Source organism: Thalassophryne amazonica, chromosome 19 (assembly GCF_902500255.1).
Source record: "Thalassophryne amazonica chromosome 19, fThaAma1.1, whole genome shotgun sequence".
NCBI classification, from domain to species: Eukaryota; Metazoa; Chordata; class Actinopteri; order Batrachoidiformes; family Batrachoididae; genus Thalassophryne; species Thalassophryne amazonica.
The window spans coordinates 30,905,782-30,925,594 of NC_047121.1; the positions used below are offsets into that span (position 1 = coordinate 30,905,782).

At 37.9% G+C, this 19,813-nt stretch overlaps 1 gene segment (V, D, J or C); it reads left to right on the plus strand.

Annotated features, from left to right (window-relative positions):
- Positions 1-12,861: 12,861 nt before the first annotated feature.
- Positions 12,862-19,591, plus strand: LOC117501118. The segment is given in 6 exon segments: positions 12,862-13,029; positions 15,494-15,820; positions 15,912-15,935; positions 17,824-17,844; positions 17,991-18,097; positions 19,089-19,591. Coding segments are annotated over 6 exon segments (666 nt in total).
- The last annotated feature ends 222 nt before the right edge of the window (positions 19,592-19,813 follow it).

Here is a 19,813-nt window from a genome sequence, read left to right on the forward strand (position 1 = left end):
ATTTTGGTGCAGCAAGTATACACAGTAATAAAGAGAGCGATTCTCTCACACAAAAACCACCCAGAAACAATCTAACAGACATCAGCGCTCCAGGAAGAAACCACATGGTGGAACATCAAAGCGATGAAGAAAACCAATCAAACTAATATTTTCAAAAACTTAAACATGCAGTAGATCAGTGTCAGTACAACACATAATGATAGACACATACAACACAGTTTAAATATTGATATATTTTTAAAAGTGTGTCTTTCAAAAATTTTGTTTGCAGATGATGTGATAATGAGTTAAATAGCAGTCTTTGTAAAATATTTGTCTTTAAAATTCATGATTTGGTTTAAAGATGCCTCCATATGCAGTTAAGAAGTAAAGAGGTGGTACAACCCCTGACAAAAATTATGGAATCACCAGCCTCGGAGGATGTTCATTCAGTTGTTTAATTTTGTAGAAAAAAGCAGATCACAGACATGACACAAAACTAAAGTCATTTCAAATGGCAACTTTCTGGCTTTAAGAAACACTATAAGAAATCAGGAAGAAAAAAAATTGTGGCAGTCAGTAACGGTTACTTTTTGAGACCAAGCAGAGGGAAAAAAAATATGGACTCACTCAATTCTGAGGAATAAATTATGGAATCACCCTGTAAATTTTCATCCCCAAAACTAACACCTGCATCAAATCAGATCTGCTCGTTAGTCTGCATCTAAAAAGGAGTGATCACACCTTGGAGAGTTGTTGCACCAAGTGGACTGACATGAATCATGGCTCCAACACAAGAGATGTCAATTGAAACAAAGTAGAGCATTATCAAACTCTTAAAAGAGGGCAAATCATCACGCAATGTTGCAAAAGGTCTTGGTTGTTCACAGTCAGCTGTGTCTAAACTCTGGACCAAATACAAACAACACGGGAAGGTTGTTAAAGGCAAACATACTGGTAGGCCAAGGAAGCCATCAAAGCGTCAAGACAGAAAACTTAAAGCAATAGTAAGTCCCTTTGGCTGCTCCCTTGTTTGCACTTGGGGTCGCCACAGCAAATCCAAGGTGGATTTGCTTGTTGAATTGGCACAAATTTTACACCGGATGCCCTTCCTGACGCAACTCCACATTGCATGGAGAAATGTGGCAGGGGTGGGATTTGAACCCGGAACCTTCTGAACTGAAACCAAGCGCATTAACCACTTGGCCACCACCCCTGCAGAAAACTTAAAGCAATATGTCTCAAAAATCGAAAATGCACAACAAAACAAATGAGGAACGAATGGGAGGAAACTGGAGTCAACGTCTGTGACCGAACTGTAAGAAACCGCCTAAAGGAAATGGGATTTACATACAGAAAAGCTAAACGAAAGCCATCATTAACACCTAAACAGAAAAAAACAAGGTTACAATGGGCTAAGAAAAAGCAATCGTGGACTGTGGATGACTGGATGAAAGTCATATTCAGTGATGAATCTCGAATCTGCATTGGGCAAGGTGATGATGCTGGAACTTTTGTTTGGTGCCGTTCCAATGAGATTTATAAAGATGACTGCCTGAACAGAACATGTAAATTTCCACAGTCATTGATGATATGGGGCTGCATGTCAGGTAAAGGCACTGGGGAGATGGCTGTCATTACATCATCAATAAATGCACAAGTTTACATTGATATTTTGGACACTTTTCTTATCCCATCAATTGAAAGGATGTTTGGGGATGATGAAATCATTTTTCAAGATGATAATGCATCTTGCCATAGAGCAAAAACTGTGAAAACATTCCTTGCAAAAAGACACATAGGGTCAATGTCATGGCCTGCAAATAGTCCGGATCTTAATCCAATTGAAAATCTTTGGGGGAAGTTGAAGAAAATGGTCCATGACAAGGCTCCAACCTGCAAAGCTGATCTGGCAACAGCAATCAGAGAAAGTTGGAGCCAGATTGATGAAGAGTACTGTTTGTCACTCATTAAGTCCATGCCTCAGAGACTGCAAGCTGTTATAAAAGCCAGAGGTGGTGCAACAAAATACTAGTGATGTGTTGGAGCGTTCTTTTGTTTTTCATGATTCCATAATTTTTTTCCTCAGAATTGAGTGATTCCATATTTTTTTCCCTCTGCTTGGTCTAAAAAAGTAACCGTTACTGACTGCCACAATTTTTTTTCCTGATTTCTTATAGTGTTTCTTAAAGCCAGAAAGTTGCCATTTGAAATGACTTTAGTTTTGTGTCATGTCTGTGATCTGCTTTTTTTCTACAAAATTAAACAACTGAATGAACATCCTCCGAGGCTGGTGATTCCATAATTTTTGCCAGGGGTTGTATTATTTACTGCATGTGAACCTCATGTTACCTCAAACTCATAGCGCATCATTCCGATTGCAAGTCAGGTCACTACCCAACAAAATCATTAGTGTTAATTTAACACTGCTGATTTTTGCTTTGTAGGTAAACAGTGAAAGCTTCCAGGCTTGACCTGACCACAAGTGCAGGCTTGTGCACATTTAAATGGCAAAACATTTTCAGTGTGCTAAACATTTCCAGTTGACCTGACTCCTCTGACCTGAAAACTGAGCAACTGTTTCCCATTATGTGCTATGTGAGGCTGGGGAACATATGACCCTTGGAAATATGGGACCCTGGGAACATAGGATTCTGGGAATGTGAGACCCTTTATTGATATGCCACATGAATCTGGAACCTAGGAATTCATCTTCATCTCTTTCCATACAGCATACAGACTGAACAACTTGTGAGCAACACAATGTTTAATCATTTTGTGAACATCTTTGAGTATGGAGAAAAGTTGAGGCCCTGAGAGAAAAGATATCTGAAGAAAGGATTACTCTAAATGCTCCGGTTCGAGTGTGTATTTCTTTTGCATGTGGAACATTTCTTGATGTGACTGATTATGGACATAACATTAAGGTGATTCCAGTGTAAATGCAGCTCACTGCTTTTGTCCATTATTGTTTACATTCTGTTTCTTTGCTGTATGCTGCAGTCACAAAGAACGATAAGTTGCAGAAGCTCTCAAACTTGGAAAAAAGAAGAAAAAAATGGAAAAGCAACTTTTCTCCACAAATTACGCTGATTTGATGAGATGTTCATATCATAAGTGGAGCACGTCCTGTGACCTATTCAGAGTGACAATGAAAAAGATCAGTCCCACGATCAACCAAGAGTGGTTATGCACAAGCAGGCGTCTGTACAAAAGGCAGGAGGTCAAAACAGACAGGGCAATCATCCCAGTTACCAGTATTACGGTCAAGAACTTCAATTCTGTGACCATTCTCTGGCTAGTTTGTTTTGAGAATTGATTTGACTTCTATGGGTCTTTTATAAAAAAAAAAAATTTAGTCCAAAGGTCAATCCCAAAAATTCCAGCATTTTTTACTAGAAGATCAAATCCAAGGTGGCCACTGGCACCATCTTCAAAAATTAGCTTCTGAACCAGAACACCTCGAATCATGAATGAAGACACTTCTATGGGTAACTTGAACATGAGGATTCTACTTCTGACATCATTTAAACATTAATACATCATTTTGACCCAGAAATTCAAGATGGCCGCCATCCAGTAGCGTGAAAATGTAACTTTTGAATGGGAACACCTAGGATGATGAATGAACACATTATTTCAGTGAAACTGATGTGCTGATACAATTTATAACAGTTGCAGATTGCCTTCAAGTCAAGGTCATTCAAAGGTCATTTTTAGCTCATTCATAATGGTCACAGAATTGAGGATGAGGGCCATATTGGCTGCATATCTATGAGTGTACAATCTTATTGTTTAGCACAAGGAAGGTCTTGTTTGCTTTAACTATGTACACGTGCCTTTCAGTTTAATTAATTGTTCCTTTTTGTATAATTTCATATCACATGCATCTGATAGAAATAGTTGTAGCAGTATATATATAGTATTATATTGTTTATTCTTTTTTCAAGGATTGGTATGACAACAAAAGGCAGGTCCCTGACTTCTCGGTGATGCTGACACCTCTCTCGGATGCCTGCTGACAGTGTCCACTGCTCCATGTGTCCTCCAGTGTGGTAGACTTTGTGATGAAACCACCGATTCCATTACCTCAACTGAGAAGTGGGAAAACTTCAAGAAAAAGGATATTTAATGTTCAAACTGATAAACTTTATTGTTTTTGTTCAAATATTTGCTCATTTTGAAACAGATGCCTGTAAAATGAATGGGACAGTGGTATGTTTACCACTGTGTTACATCACCTTTCCTTCTAACAACACTCAATAAGCGTTTGAGAACTGAGGACACTAATTGTTGAAGCTTTGTAGGTGGAATTTTTTCCAATTCTTGCTTGATGTACAACTTCAGTTGTTCAACAGTTTGGGGTCTCCGTTGTTGTATTTTGCGCTTCATAATGCGCCACACATTTTCAATGGGCGACAGGTCTGGACTGCAGGCAGGCTAGTCTAGTACCCGCACTCTTTTACTATGAAGCCACGCTGTTGTAACACGTGCAGAATGTGGCTTGGCATTGTCTTGCTGAAATAAGCAGGGACGTCACCGAAAATTGCTCCAAAACCTGGATGTACCATTCAGCACTGATGGTGCCATCACAGATGTGTAAGTTGCCGATGCCATGGGCACTAACACACCCCCATACCATCACAGATGCTGGCTTTTGAACTTTGCACCGGTAACAATCTGGATGGTCATTTTCCTCTTTTGTCCGGAGGACACAATGTCCAGGATTTCCAAAAACAATTTGAAATGTGGACTCATCAGACCACAGCACACTTCTCAACTTTGCTTTTGTCCATTTCAAATGAGCTCGGGTCCAGAGAAGGTGGCGTTTCTGGATGTTGTTGATGTATGGTTTTTCCTTCACATGGTGGAGTTTTAACTTGTACTTGTAGATGTAGTGATAAATTGTGTTAACTGACAATGGTTTTCTGAAGTGTTCCTGAGCACCACACGGTAAGATCCTTTACACAATGATGTCAGTTTTTAATGCAGTGCCACCTGAGGGATCGAAGGTCACAGGCATTCAGTGTGGCTTTTCGGCCTTGCCACTTGTGTGTAGAAAGTTCTCCAGATTCTCTGAATCTTGTAATTATTTTATGGACTGTGGATGATGGAATCCCTAAATTCCTTGCAATTGAATGTTGAGAAACATTGTTAAACTGTTGGACTATTTTTTTCATGCAGTTGTTCACAAAGTTGTGATCCTCGCCCCATCTTTGCTTGTGAACGGCTGAGCCTTTTGGGGATGCTCCTCTTATACCCAATCATGACACTCACCTGTTTCCAATTAACCTGTTCACCTGTGGAATGTTCCAAACAGGTGTTCTTTGAGCATTCATCAACTTTCCCAGTCTTTTGTTTCCACTGTCCCAGCTTTTTTGCATCAGGCATCCATTTCAAAATGAGCAGATATTTGCACAAAAACAAAAAAAGTCTATCAGTTTGAACATTAAATATCTTGTCTTTGTGGTGTATTCAATTGAATATAGGTTGAAGAGGATTTGCAAATCATTGCATTCTATTTTAATTTACATTTCACACAACATCCCAACTTCATTAGAATTGGGATTGTATAATGCCACAACCTTGGCACACTTATTTCTGGGCAGTTTTGCCGATTCATCTTTGCAGCACCTCTCAAGCCTCATCAGGTTGGATGGGGAGTGTTGGTGTACAGCCATTTTCAGATCTCTCCAGAGATGTTCAATCAAATTCAGGTTTGGGCTCTGTCAGGGCCACTCAAGGACATTAACAGGGTTGTCTTTGATGCCAAAAGGCACCTGAAGGACTCTCAGACCATGAAACAAAATTCTCTAGTCTGATGAGGCAAAGACTGAACCCTTTAGTGTGAATGCCAGGCATCATGTTTGAAGGAAAGCATGCACCATCCCTACAGTGAAGCATGGTGGTGGCAGTATCATGCAGTATGTTTTTCAATGACAGGAAATGGGAGACTAGTCAGCATTGAGGGAAAGATGAATGCAGTAATGTGCTGGGACATCCTGGATGAAAACCTGCTCCAGAGCGCTCTTGACATCAGACAGGGGTGACGGTTCATCTTTCAGCAGGACAATGACCCTAAGCACACAGCCAAGATATGAAAGGAGTGGCTTCAAGACAACCTACTCACACAAATAACTCACAGTGATGCACACAGACCACACACTCACACAAATAACTCACAGGAGGCACACGGACTACACAATCATGCAGATAACTCGCAGGAGGCACACGGGTGACCTGCTCATACAAATAACTCACAGGAGGCACACGGACCACCTGCTCATGCAAATAACTCACAGGAGGCACATGGACCAGGACCACATGCTCATACAACTAACTCACAGGAGGCACAGACACCACACACTCATGCAAATAACTCATAGGAGGCACACAAACCACACACTCATGCAAATAACTCATAGGAGGCACAAAAACCACACGCTCACACAAATAACTCATAGGAGGCACAAAAACCACACGCTCATACAAATAACTCATAGGAGGCACACAAACCACATGCTCATGCAAATAACTCATAGGAGGCACATGGACCACACGCGCATACAAATAACTCATAGGAGGCACACAAACCACATGCTCATGCAAATAACTCATAGGAGGCACACAAACCACACGCTCACACAAATAACTCATAGGAGGCACAAAAACCACACGCTCATACAAATAACTCATAGGAGGCACACAAACCACATGCTCATGCAAATAACTCATAGGAGGCACATGGACCACACGCTCATACAAATAACTCATAGGAGGCACAAAAACCACATGCTCATACAAATAACTCATAGGAGGCACAAAAACCACGCGTTCACACAAATAACTCATAGGAGGCACAAAAACCACACACTCATACAAATAACTCATAGGAGGCACATGGACCACACGCTCATACAAATAACTCATAGGAGGCACACAAACCACATGCTCATAAAAATAACTCATAGGAGACACACGGACCACACTCTCATACAAATAACTCATACGGGGCACACGGACCACATGCTCATACAAATTACTCACAGGAGGCACACAAACCACACGCTCATACAAATAACTCATAGGAGGCACACGGACCACACTCTCATACAAATAACTCATACGGGGCACACGGACCACATGCTCATACAAATTACTCACAGGAGGCGCACAAACCACATGCTCATACAAATAACTCATAGGAGGCACACGGACCACACTCTCATACAAATAACTCATACGGGGCACACGGACCACATGCTCATACAAATTACTCACAGGAGGCACACAAACCACACGCTCATACAAATAACTCATAGGAGGCACACAAACCACATGCTCATATAAATAACTCATAGGAGGCACACAAACCACATGCTCATGCAAATAACTCATAGGAGGCACACAGACCACACTCTCATACAAATAACTCATACGGGGCACACGGACCACATGCTCATACAAATTACTCACAGGAGGCACACAAACCACACGCTCATACAAATAACTCATAGGGGCACACAAACCACACGCTCATACAAATAACTCATAGGAGGCACAGAAACCACACACTCAAATAACTCATAGGAGGCACAGAAACCACACGCTCATACAAATAACTCATAGGAGGCACAGAAATCACACACTCATACAAATAACTCATAGGAGGCACATGGACCACACACCTTCCTGCTGCAAGGCAAAAGGGCTCATGACTAAGCCACCATGCCAGCTGCAATAATTGGGCAGCTTTCAACTGTACTGCTGGTGTGGTAAGATCTGAATGGCTGCAATGCATTCTGTGATTGTCCACTCGTGTGTGCATGAGCACTGTCATGTTGAAGAATTGTCCCTTTTACAGGATGAACCCTCTTCAAGCGTGTGCAGAGCTTTTGCAACATGTCTATTTATCAGTTGGAATGTATGCAGCTGCTGTGTACCAACTATTTTGTGAGCAGCTGCACTTGATGCTGTGCACCCGTGGCTGTTATGAGACACCCGCTACAGGCCGGATCATGGAGACTCGTCTTGAATGAATTTTCATCCTCCAAATGCTTCGCCCACCTCCTGACTGCACAGACATCCACACAAGTCTGAAGCAAGTTTCAAGCAATATGTGGTCTTGGTGGAGGGCACTCTCTGAGCACGTTACTGTAACTTCATGTCTAAGTGGAGACATGAGAAACTTGACATCGTGTGAAAGACCTATCAGAGGCTTCCTTCAGCAGTCTCCTTCTTTATTATTTTGATTTGATGTAATAAACCTGTAAAAACTCAGAAGTATGTAAAATTTTTACAGCCACTGTGTTTTATATATATATATATATATATGTACAACTTGACAAGATCAAAGCATATCAACTTTAAGTCATTATCATACACTGACCTCTATAGGCTTGATGTGGGATTACAATTAATTAAAATAAAGTATGATTCTATTGGCTTGGTTTTAGAATGATTATACTTCCATTTGTAGAAGAGACTTCTGCAGATTAAAAGTGACACGTTTCATGATGTAGTTATGTAGAAATCAAAGGATTTTCAATGTTTCACAACAAATATAATTACACTCACATCTGACAGAGCAGCAGTATTGTTCAAAAATCTTAATCACTTTTAATGTGAACAGGATGACAAAAACATATCAGCTGCACAAACGTAAAAGAACCTTCAACATAGACATTTTAGAATAAATAAGTCTGATGAACATCATGTCATTTGTCCTCACTGCGCAAAAATTGTCTGACAGTGTGTCACGTCAACAAGAAGGGAAATTAAATTTGAAATGATTGAAATCAGTATTACATTATGCATGTTCATCAAGAGACTCACTCATGGTCCACTAGATGTTGGTGGTTCCAGTGTTTCAAGTGTTTTCAAACAGTGATTCATTTTCTGAGGTAATTATTTAATTTACAAGTTTCCACATTTTGAATGAGTGGATCAAATTCTGAATCGTTTCATTTACTGTTTCCTCTGTTTTAAGGTTGTGAATTATTTTTGAGGCAATTGGTTTCTTTGATCTTTTTACTGTTTTGTCAGTGGCTCAAGCACTACGAATCATTCACTTTAGCAGTTGTTTCATTTACTTTTTTCTAATATTTCAAGAAAGTAACTCATTTCTGAAGCAAAATGTTTTACTGAGTGTTTCAAGTGTTTCAACACAGCGAAGTATTTTTTGTTTATTTGAGCTGTGATTATTTTAGAAATGGGAGTCATCTTCTTAAGAAATTGTTTTAGGACAATGAATCATTTCTCTTAAGCAATTTGTTTATGTGATCTTTTGTTTTAGAGAAGTGATTCACTGTCTGAAAGTAATTGTTTCACGTTTCGTCCATTGGCTGATGGGGTCCCCCATGCTCCCCCTCCCCCCCCACCCGGCCACATACACAGACATACACACACACACAGGTCTACTTCCTGGGTATTTTCTAGTAGCCATGGGTTTCCTCTTCAGGAAAAAGCATGTTAACATTTAAAAAAAAAAACCGAGGCACTTGCATTTTTAATGTTGTTACACAAGTTTTGGGGTTAGGGGAAACAAATGAGGTAATATCTTCTTGCCCTGAAGGTCCACAGCAACAAACTACCACTCAAAATGTTGGTATTTAAATGCTCTTTTACATGATATATAATAAATGCAAATTAGGTGAACAAGTAGGTCACAAGAAGTCAAAAAGTCACAGAATTTAATCAATGCCCAAAATCTGACCCATGCCTCTTTATGTCAGTGTCCTGGTGCAAAATGGGGAATTTTGTCAAGTTGACACCCCAAGAGGTGACCCATGGTGTTTCCGCAACAAATCAAAAGGTCTAATGTTCAATTATTTTGCCAGTTGTTGCTTCTATTACAAGTGATGTAAAGGTATTTGTCAAAGGTGATGAAAAACTGCTATTTTGGGGTAGGGGTAATTCAGTGTTGTAATATCATCTCTCTGTCAATCCACAGGAAAAATTAGCACTCAGACTGTTGGTATTCAAGTACACTTTTGGATGGAGTATGCAAATTAAGTCTAGAAGTAGGCCCAGAGGTCAAAAGGTCACTGAGGCTTGGCCTTGCATAAAATCCTGTATAACTGTGCTAACTGCATGTCCTTGGCTTTCAGCCCAAAATGAGTCTAGTCCTGTATGCATTTCATTTCACATCAACTATCCACTAGCTATATATATATATATATATATATATATAGGGCAGGCCACCAGTGCTACCAGCTGGGGGTTGAGTAGATTACCTTGGCCTTGACCTACAGCTGATGCTGCTCTACACATCACAAGTGCCAATTCTCTGATGCTGCTCTATATCACAAGTACTGATTGTCTGAAAAGATCTCATAAAAATGGCATAATCATCTACAAAAGCTCAGATATTCCAACATGTAAATGTTTAATCAGGGTACAGGTAGGTACAGAACATTACAGATCTTTATTAGGCCCATAGCCTTTGAATATTCAACTGACATAAACATGCTTTATTCAGAAAGTGAAAGTGCACAGACCAACTCAAAGCACCAGGCCCTACTGTGATCAATGTTGATATCGGTTTGCACCTGTAGATATATTCTTAGGGAGAATTGTCCACTGCTGAATAAGTCATGGAATAAGACTCGACAAATCGAAGACAGCCACTGAAATCAGTTTTGTGTCATTTTTGCACTCCCCATTTATGACTTTGGGTTCCATGAGAATGCTACCAACTTTCATGAGTCCTTCTTGACTTTATATTGCTTGAGCATACATATTAGGTGATTGTACTGATGTTCACGGGCCAAGTTAGTCCTGTTAATTAAGATTCTAAGGTACTTGCCCTGTCCAACCCATTGCTGCTGTAATAGGTGCTGCCATCTTTTATCCAAACATTTAACTATTCACTTTTGCTTTCGAGGATGGATAGCCAACCCAGAGGAAAGAAGAGAAAGCGTGAAGAGAATGCTGCATCTTCAGATTCTAGCAGTGTAACTCTGATATGTATAATACACACAAAAGACTCCAACAAAAGCAACTTTACATTTATATCCAATGTTATGGATCCCCAGTGTCAGATTCCGGACATTTTCACAAGCCAACATGGGTACCACAGAGACTGTTACCAATGCTTCACGGTCAGTCTTAGTAGACTGACCAAGTCAAGTGGAGGACAGGGCAAGTTCCAGGGCATTAAATTTAGCTTGACTGGTTTAAGATTGTAATTTTTCTAAATCAGTTGATTCATTTAGAGTTTTGCATTTCAATTCAGTAAATGATTTTTTTGGGAGACATTGAGTCAATTTGAGCTTTTCAGTGACTCAAGGGACTGAATTCATTTCTGAAACAATTATCTTATTTAACAATTTAAAATAGTATAATTTTCTCAAGCAATTTCCACGAAGTACCGTAATTGTCTTCTGGCTGACCACAGTTGATCAAAGTCACCACAGCAGATCCATTATAGATCTGCACTGAGATTTTACCCAAATTTTACACTGTTGCAACTCAAACTCCACATGGACACACAGCACCTGGTCTTCCCAAGTGGTCTCCCAACCAAATGAAGCTTTTACCATGATGCAGTTGTCTAACATTGAACATAATTCATTGATTTCATTGCTTTGACCCATTTAACAGGGTATTTTATGCAGTTTCCTTTGAAGAAAAAGTGATACAACCAAGTGAGACTCCATCTCTGTATCATTCACATCTAAGGATGGGTGGGAAAACAAAGAGGTGTGACCAAGACAAAGATGTCACTTCCTGTGAGTGGCTGCAAACAAACAGAAACAGTTTTGCTCTTCCTTTCTGAGCTTGCTGCTTCTTTTCTTAGCTGTCACAGAAATAGTTTGGCTCGGTGGTGCTGGAGCAGCTGCAGCCAGACTCACAGATGGAGGTTTAGATACGTAAAAACAACAGGTGGGGGGAAGGCGAGAACACGAGAAGGTTCATATTTTTGTGCGGTGCTTTTTCACCGTGGGGACAGGGGGCCACGGTGATACAGTCCCATAGAGCCGCTGTACAAAAACCTCCTACCATTAACAGCCACTGTGCAGAGTGCTGCAGACTCTCTGAAGCACAAAACACGGGTTACCTGAAGGCGTGTAGGACACCAGGCTGCTCCAACACACCAACACTCAACATATGCAAGAAATAAAGTTTAAAAAATGACTTTTAATGCACATGTGGAGCTCATGGAGATCTTCTTTAGTAAACATGATGAACACTTTCAAATGTCAGACATCATGCACGTTGGACCTTCTTCACCCTCGGGTTGGTGTCAGTTGCTTGATCGTGGAGATCTGAGTGACTTTTTGTTTAAGGAGACTTTCAGTGTGACTCTGGAACTGAAGCTTACTTTGGAAAGGGAACCAAACTCACTGTTTTGGGTAAGTCGGAGCTTTAATAATGCAAACTGAAAATATGTTTGACAAAGAAGTGATAATCAGTGAGAGAGAGAAATCTGAACTATTGAGCAGAACCCAGAACACTGTGACCTACACTGACCCCGCTTACTTTGGTGGAGGAACCAAACTGACCGTTTTAGGTAAATATGCCATTTAAATACTGTATTTTAGTCACTTTGATGTTAGTTTAAAGGTTTAATCAATATAAATATGAGATGAAAAATTCCAAACAAACAGAAGAGTTTCATGCTCGGTGTTTGTGCACTGTGACAACTTCAATGAAGCCTATTTCGGAAAAGGAACAAAACTGACAGTTTTAGGTAAATATGTCAATTAAATACTGTATTTTAGTCACTTTGATGTTGCTTTAAAGGTTTAGTCAATATGAATATGAGATGAAAAATTCCAATCAAACAGAAGAGTTTCATGCTCGGTGTTTGTGCACTGTGACAACGTCAACGAAGCATTTTTCGGAAAAGGAACCAAACTGACAGTTCTGGGTAAGTGAACGGAGGAATGACTTGGAAAGATGTGCCCATAGAGTCACATTTTCAAAAAGGTACTGAAGTTTGGTTTGTGAGCTATTTGAGCCACCGAGTGCTTTTTGACGTTAAGATTCATTGCTGTGTGAATTACGAAGCCTGTTTCGGTCAAGGGACCAAACTGACGGTTTTAGGTAAATATGTTGTTTAAATACTGTATTTTAGTCAATTTGATGTTGGTTTAAAGGTTTGGTAAAGATGGGTATTAGATGAAAAACTCCAAACAAACAGAAGAGTTTCATGCTTTGTGTTTGTGCACTGTGACAACGCCTACGAAGCAATTTTTGGAAAAGGAACAAAACTGATAGTTTTGGGTAAGTGAACAAAGGAATGACTTGAAAAGATGTGTCCATAAAGGTACATTTTCAAAAATGTAGTTTGGTTTATGGGTTTTATGAACCGCTGAGTGCTTTTTGACATGAAGCGTCAACACCGTGTCAATGTCAAAGCCTATTTCGGTCAAGGGACCAAACTGACGGTTCTCGGTGAGTAAAACATCACATTGTGTTGCATCAGAAGGAAAAACATTTATCCAGACTGCAGGCTGGCTGCAGACAAACAGTTTTAGAACGGATTTAAAAAGGAGCACAAGCTTTTTGTATTTTGAGCAAAAGTGGTGTTTAACAGTTTGTACTGTGAAAAAAAATTAAAAGAAAAATGACCAAAAAAAAAAAAAAAAAAGCAAAAACTGGCATGTTGAGCTGATATTAGTACTGATTACGTGCACTGTGCCGGTGGTACCTACGAGGCTCATTTTGGTGGTGGAACAAGATTAACAGTATTAGGTAAGAAATTAACATAAAGCTCACTAATATTCATGTTTTATTAAAATGTTCAAATCTGATGTGAAAAATGTGAAGCTAAAGTGTTTGACACATTTTTCATTCTGAATCCATTAAAAAAGATAAAAATTTCCATAAAACATATAAAAATGGTTGATGTTTACAGGGTGAATTTAAATGAACTTGGTTTTTATTGGAAACCAGATTAAAGTGTAAGTCTGCATGTGTGAACAAGAATGTGAAAATGATTTAAAACCGACAAACTCGAGCGTACAGGAAGAGTTTTTGTTGCACACAAAAAGCTCTGTGTTCTTACAACGAGGCTTATTTTGGAGCTGGAACTAAACTCACTGTTTTGGGTAAGAAAAGCTGCAGAAAAAAATCTAACTGAGCTTTGTTTAAACTGAATGTGCCTGTGGGGAAAAAAATCAGGCAGTATTTAAAAAAAAAAAAAAATCAACTTTTAGACATTTCATTGTATGCCGACAAACAAAATCTGTCCATTCTGAAGAATGACATGTTTTAGCAGCAGAATTTAGTTTGTAGCAAAGAGAGAACTGCAGCAGTCAACAGATTTGGCTGTTTGCCCAAAATATTTCTGAGTTCTTATCAGCGCTCTGACAGACTGTGAATTACCAGGCAGAGGCTCACTTTGGAGCCGGAACTAAACTCACTGTTTTAGGTAAGAAAAGACTAAAGATTATCACATGTATGAAAAATATTCAGTGGATTATATTGTTATTTATATGAGAGTCACCAGGTTAAGAGTTCTGCTTATTTCACAATATAAATAGACTTTAAATCAACTTTGTTGTAGAGGACTGAATTAATCTAAATTCAAATGTCACTTTTGGTAGCATTTTGTAAGATTTATAGTTTTGAAAAGAGGCACATATACAGAGCCGTCAGTGTTGGCAGCTTGGAGAGTTTTTTCTGTAACCTTGTATCAGTGTGAACAATTACGAGCCTGTTTACTTTGGCAGTGGAACCAGACTGACAGTTTTAGGTAAGAAAAATCACAAAAATCCTTTAATTTATGTTTCAGTTTAAAATATCTTAATGTTATTGTTGGGTGACATTTATAGCTGTAAAAGAAAACTGCACATATTTTGTGTGTGTGTTAATTAATCATGTTTTATATAGTTTGATATGTTATGATTTAATTTTTACTGTTTCATGTGAAGCACTGTGTGATTTTTATCTATGATAAGTGCTATATAAATAAATGTTACTGTTTGTGCACCAATGTGTCAAAAAATGCAAAGCTGTAAATATAATGTGCTTTATGTCAAATAATAATAATAATAACTAAAGAAAAATTCCTGTGTTCTGTGTAAAGTTGTGCAAAATGTGGCATTTACAACGTGTCCTTAAAAACACCATCTGTGATTATTCTCTGGATTTACAAACAGAAGACGAATGCAGAGAAAAAAATGTTTCCATAAATAATGTGGTTTCAGATTAGAAACTGATATAGAAATGAAATGTTTTTTGTTGTTTTTTTTGTTTGTTTGTTTGTTTGTTTTTTTGGTGGTGGTGGTGGTTTTATCTTATTTATTTTTTGTTTTATTTATTTATTTGGAGAGGGAATAAGGCAAACCGTTCATTAAAAGTTAATATTTCAAATGTGTGTAAAAACAAAGTATGAATAACTTTCAGTGTAACTGTTGTAACATCTAACAGCTGTTTGGTTGTGTTTAAATGTGTTTTTTTCTTATTTTTTGCAGCCTGATGCTCATTTGTTATGTATTTGTGTCAATCTTTCTGTTGTTTTGTACTTTGGGTGACCGTCTGAGTTATGTTTTTATTTTTCCAGAACCAGGCCATGACATCACACCGCCAGAACGCGTATCAGTGTTTAAACCAAAGGGGTGCAAAAACAAGAAGGTGACATTGGTGTGCGTGGCCTCGGGTTTCTATCCAGACCACGTCACTGTGTCCTGGAACATCAATCAGGACAAAGACACTAAAAATGTGGCGACCGACGCCATCGCCCTGCGGGAAGGTAAATATTACAGCATCACCAGCAGGCTGAAGGTCACGGACAGCATGTGGTTCACAAGGAGCAACAAGTTCACCTGTGTGGTCGATTTCTTCAACGGAACAGCAACAAAATCATATAATGGGTCAATTTACGGTGAAGGTAGTTATTGGTCACTTTTGTTTAAAATGTTGTTATTTTGCCACAAAAACATTGTGTATTTATCTAATCCATTTTTATCTTCCTTCCTTAGTGAAAAGAACAAACCTGGCAACAGGTAAATATGTGATTTTGTGGTTATTTCAGTAATAAACACTTACAATAGTTTAGTTAGGATCATATAGAAAACCTTATTTTGAGGCTGGGATTCTCACACAAGGTGTCCTGGGCTGAAGACCAGAGGCCCCGAGTCACATGGGGCCCACATGTTGTGTTCTCCACAATCATACTGTGGACAACACAACAATAACACAAACACTAACACTCAAAACACCAACTCATTGGATTGGATATCTAATAAATATATGTAGTCCCAACTAAATGAAATTACATTATCTTGCATGGATGTGTTTTATTTGAGTTGGGGCTACATATTTTTAGACGGAAATCCTGCACATAATTGAATTGAGTTCATCCAATGAGCCATTTTTTGAGTGCAGAGAACTCACATCATAACAAGAAGAGGCCCTCAGAGAGTGCAGCACCAGCACCTTATGTGTTTGACACAGAGTCATACAAACAAAGTTTGTCATCTCATGTCCTCATAATATGTGGTTCTCTGCAGCCTTGATCAATTCTTTCAAGAAATCAAACATTTTAAACTTTATAACTGACTAACACACAACCCTTCCACCATGTTTAATCCATATGGGCTCCAAACATTTATGAGCCCGAGTTTGACCTTTCAAGGTCATCAAGGGTCAAAGGATGTGTGGCAAATAGAAAGGTGTTATATGACTTCATATCAGTGTGTAATAGTAACCACATGTGTATCTGTAACCAGTTCCTTAAAATCACCATTCACTGATATTAATCACCTTTACAAAAGCAATGAGCCAAACTTTTGACCTTGGTCTGTGACCTTCACTTTTAAATGGTTTTGTTTAATTCTCAAAATCAAATCACTTTGTCCTTGGCTGATTATCAGTCATTTCACCAAGATGATCACAAATCTTATCAAAACTCTCTAATCGGTCCATGATTGGACAAAATTCAGAGGTCGAGGGAAAAAATAAAAAAGTGTGACCCAATCTGACTCTACTGAACATCTGTCAGCTGTGTTTTTCTTGTGGGATTATAATATTTGCTTCATATTTTATTTGATGGCTTGGTTAACAAAGTAAATCCAGACAAATGTCGTTATTATCAGATGAGCTGTTTTAAGACAAAGTATCAGATTGGTATCATGTCAGTACCATCCCAAGCAACCAATGAGACAAACCAACAATTGTTCACAGAACACTGACCCACTGCATGATGGGAACTGATGCACCTCAGGACAGAAGAATGTTATTTTTATCTATTAAATCAAAAATTATTGTTTTAATGACAGTCCTTGAAAATCTATTTCACTAAAAGCAACTAGTTTCACATATTTCCAATAAATAAATTAAATCTGTATTAAAAGTGTAAGAAGTAATGTTTCCAAAATTTTAATTTGGTGCTATTTCTTTAAATTCTGTGATTTCATTAGGATCACTTTTATCCACTCCAACTTATAATGTCCATCAAGGATGTAATAAAAATCATCTGTGTTTATTTATTTGTCTGTCTGTTAGCAGGATTAAGTCAAAACTACTACACAAATTTTGACAAAATTCACCACAGATAGATATTAGGCCATGGAAGACTCCATTAATTTTTGGAGGTGATCCGGATCCGGATTCGGATTCTTGATCAAGTTTCACTTTATAGGCTTGTAAGGATTATGTCAAAAGTACTTTCAGAATTCTTACCAAATTTGCACCACAGATATATATTAGAGCATGGAAGACTTCACTGAATTTTGGACGCGATCTGGATCAGGATGGGTGGACATCAGAAATCTCTGATTGCTCTTATTTCTCACTTATTTCTATACTTTATACTTATATAATGTGAACTGCTGTCAGGAAAACTAAACAAACCTCATGTTTATTGACAAAATTATTTTGTCTTTTCTTCAGGTATCAGAAGCGTCACACGAGGTAAATATTTAACTTTATACTTCTGCACGACTGCAGTTGACAATCCACATGCCAAAGTTGCGATCACATCACATTACGTTTCATATGCTTATTAAAAAATAATAATAATCATAGTCCTCTCCTGTCAATCATCTTGAACTGTGCAGATGAGTACGTGAGGGTCATGCAGATGGCCAAACTCTCCTACTGTGTGTTCATCTTCAAGAGCTGCATCTACGGAGGCTTTGTGGCCTTTTTGGTCTTGAACCATCAGGTTTGTCCCACACAAGGACAGAAACTCTTTTATTGCACATCAAAGCTTCATGACAGAGTTGTTGGTCAACATCTAGTATCAAGTTTGTTTATGCGGCCTGAAATTAGAATTAATCAAAAGCAAATGTGCAGAACCCGAAGGGGTTCTGAGAGGAAGAAGATAAAATGAATCAAAATAAATAACAGATAAACAGCTGGAGTTCAGTATAAACCGAAAACAAATATTTTCCATGAACTCACACAACACGGTGCAGAAAGTCTCAAGCATCCTTTTGTTTCTGTTTGAATGTTGGTTTTGATTTTTTCCTTTGTACACTCACAGAAATATTTTAAGACTTTAAGATTTTTTATTTTAACTTTTAAGATTTATGTCATTTTATTACATGACAAATTCCCATTTACTTTTTTTTTATAATTTTAACATAAATATTATGCAATTCAAACAATATACTTTATGTATTTTAAATAAATACTGTCACTATTATTGATTTAGAGTAATTATATTTTATTAATACTAAATACATAAAGCTGAGGATTATGCATTTCAAATGAATAGGATTTATTACAGTAATGAATATGCATCATGTAAGGTTTATTTGGTAGGTTTGTATTAAAATTATCTAAAAAAAAGTAAATGGGAATTTGTCATGTAATAAAATTACATAAATCTTAAAGTTAGGGTTAAATATTTCTGTGAGTGTAGGTTTACAAGCCACAAAAATGGACAAATGAGGATAATAATAATAATAATAATAATAATAATAATAATAATAATAATAATAATAATAATAATAATAATAATAAGTGAATTGAGAGAGTTTCCATAATGGAATTCCATTTTAAAATGAATGGGTCATGACACCATATACAATGTTTTCAATGATGCCTAAGAGTTTTGCACAGTACTGTTTATAAAATCAAAGTAAAACAGTTTACATTTCCGAACATGTGCTGAACATTTGTGCTAATGAGGTGAAGCTTTTGTGTTGCAGAGTGTCACTGGAAAGCAGTCCGACTGAGAGCTGTGATCAAGCCCCCAAAAAAAGGTTAAACTGCTGTAAACAGGATTTAAAATAAAGCACTTATATGTCATCAGTGAAGTTTGTGTTCAGTGTGAAATCTGCCAAATTCTGCGTGCAGTTAAAGAACAATGTTAAGTGTGTACATGCTGCAATATGTGCCTGCACATTGTAAAAGTGATCAGGGCAATTCAACTTCAAAACTTAAGTTAAATTACTTCCTTAAAAAAACGTAAGTAAGCTCAACTTCAAGAAAAGCTTTTATTCAGCTCAGGAAGGTAAGTTAGATAAGTTGGCAACTTTTCTAACTTACCAAACTGAGTTGAATAAATGATGTTTTTTAAGGCAGCAGTTGAATTTAAGTTTTTAAGTTGAATTGCCCTGATTGTTTTTACAGTGTAATGATTCCGTGCTTCTGGTTGTGAAGTGCTTTTTGTAGAATTATATTTTTAAATAAAGTATTTTGAGGAGTATTGTCAATTATGTTGTTTTTTAATGTTTGTCCTAAGTGATATAAACAATTCAATCTTGTTTTTCTGGCTTTAAAGTGATTGTCCTGAGGCAGGCAGCTTGTCATTTATTTACATATAAACCACGAAAGACATGAGGTTATATCTGAACATGATTCATTGTTAATTTGTAGGCAAACATAAGTCAGTCATCCATAAGACAGTGAACGTGACCTCTGACACTGAGCA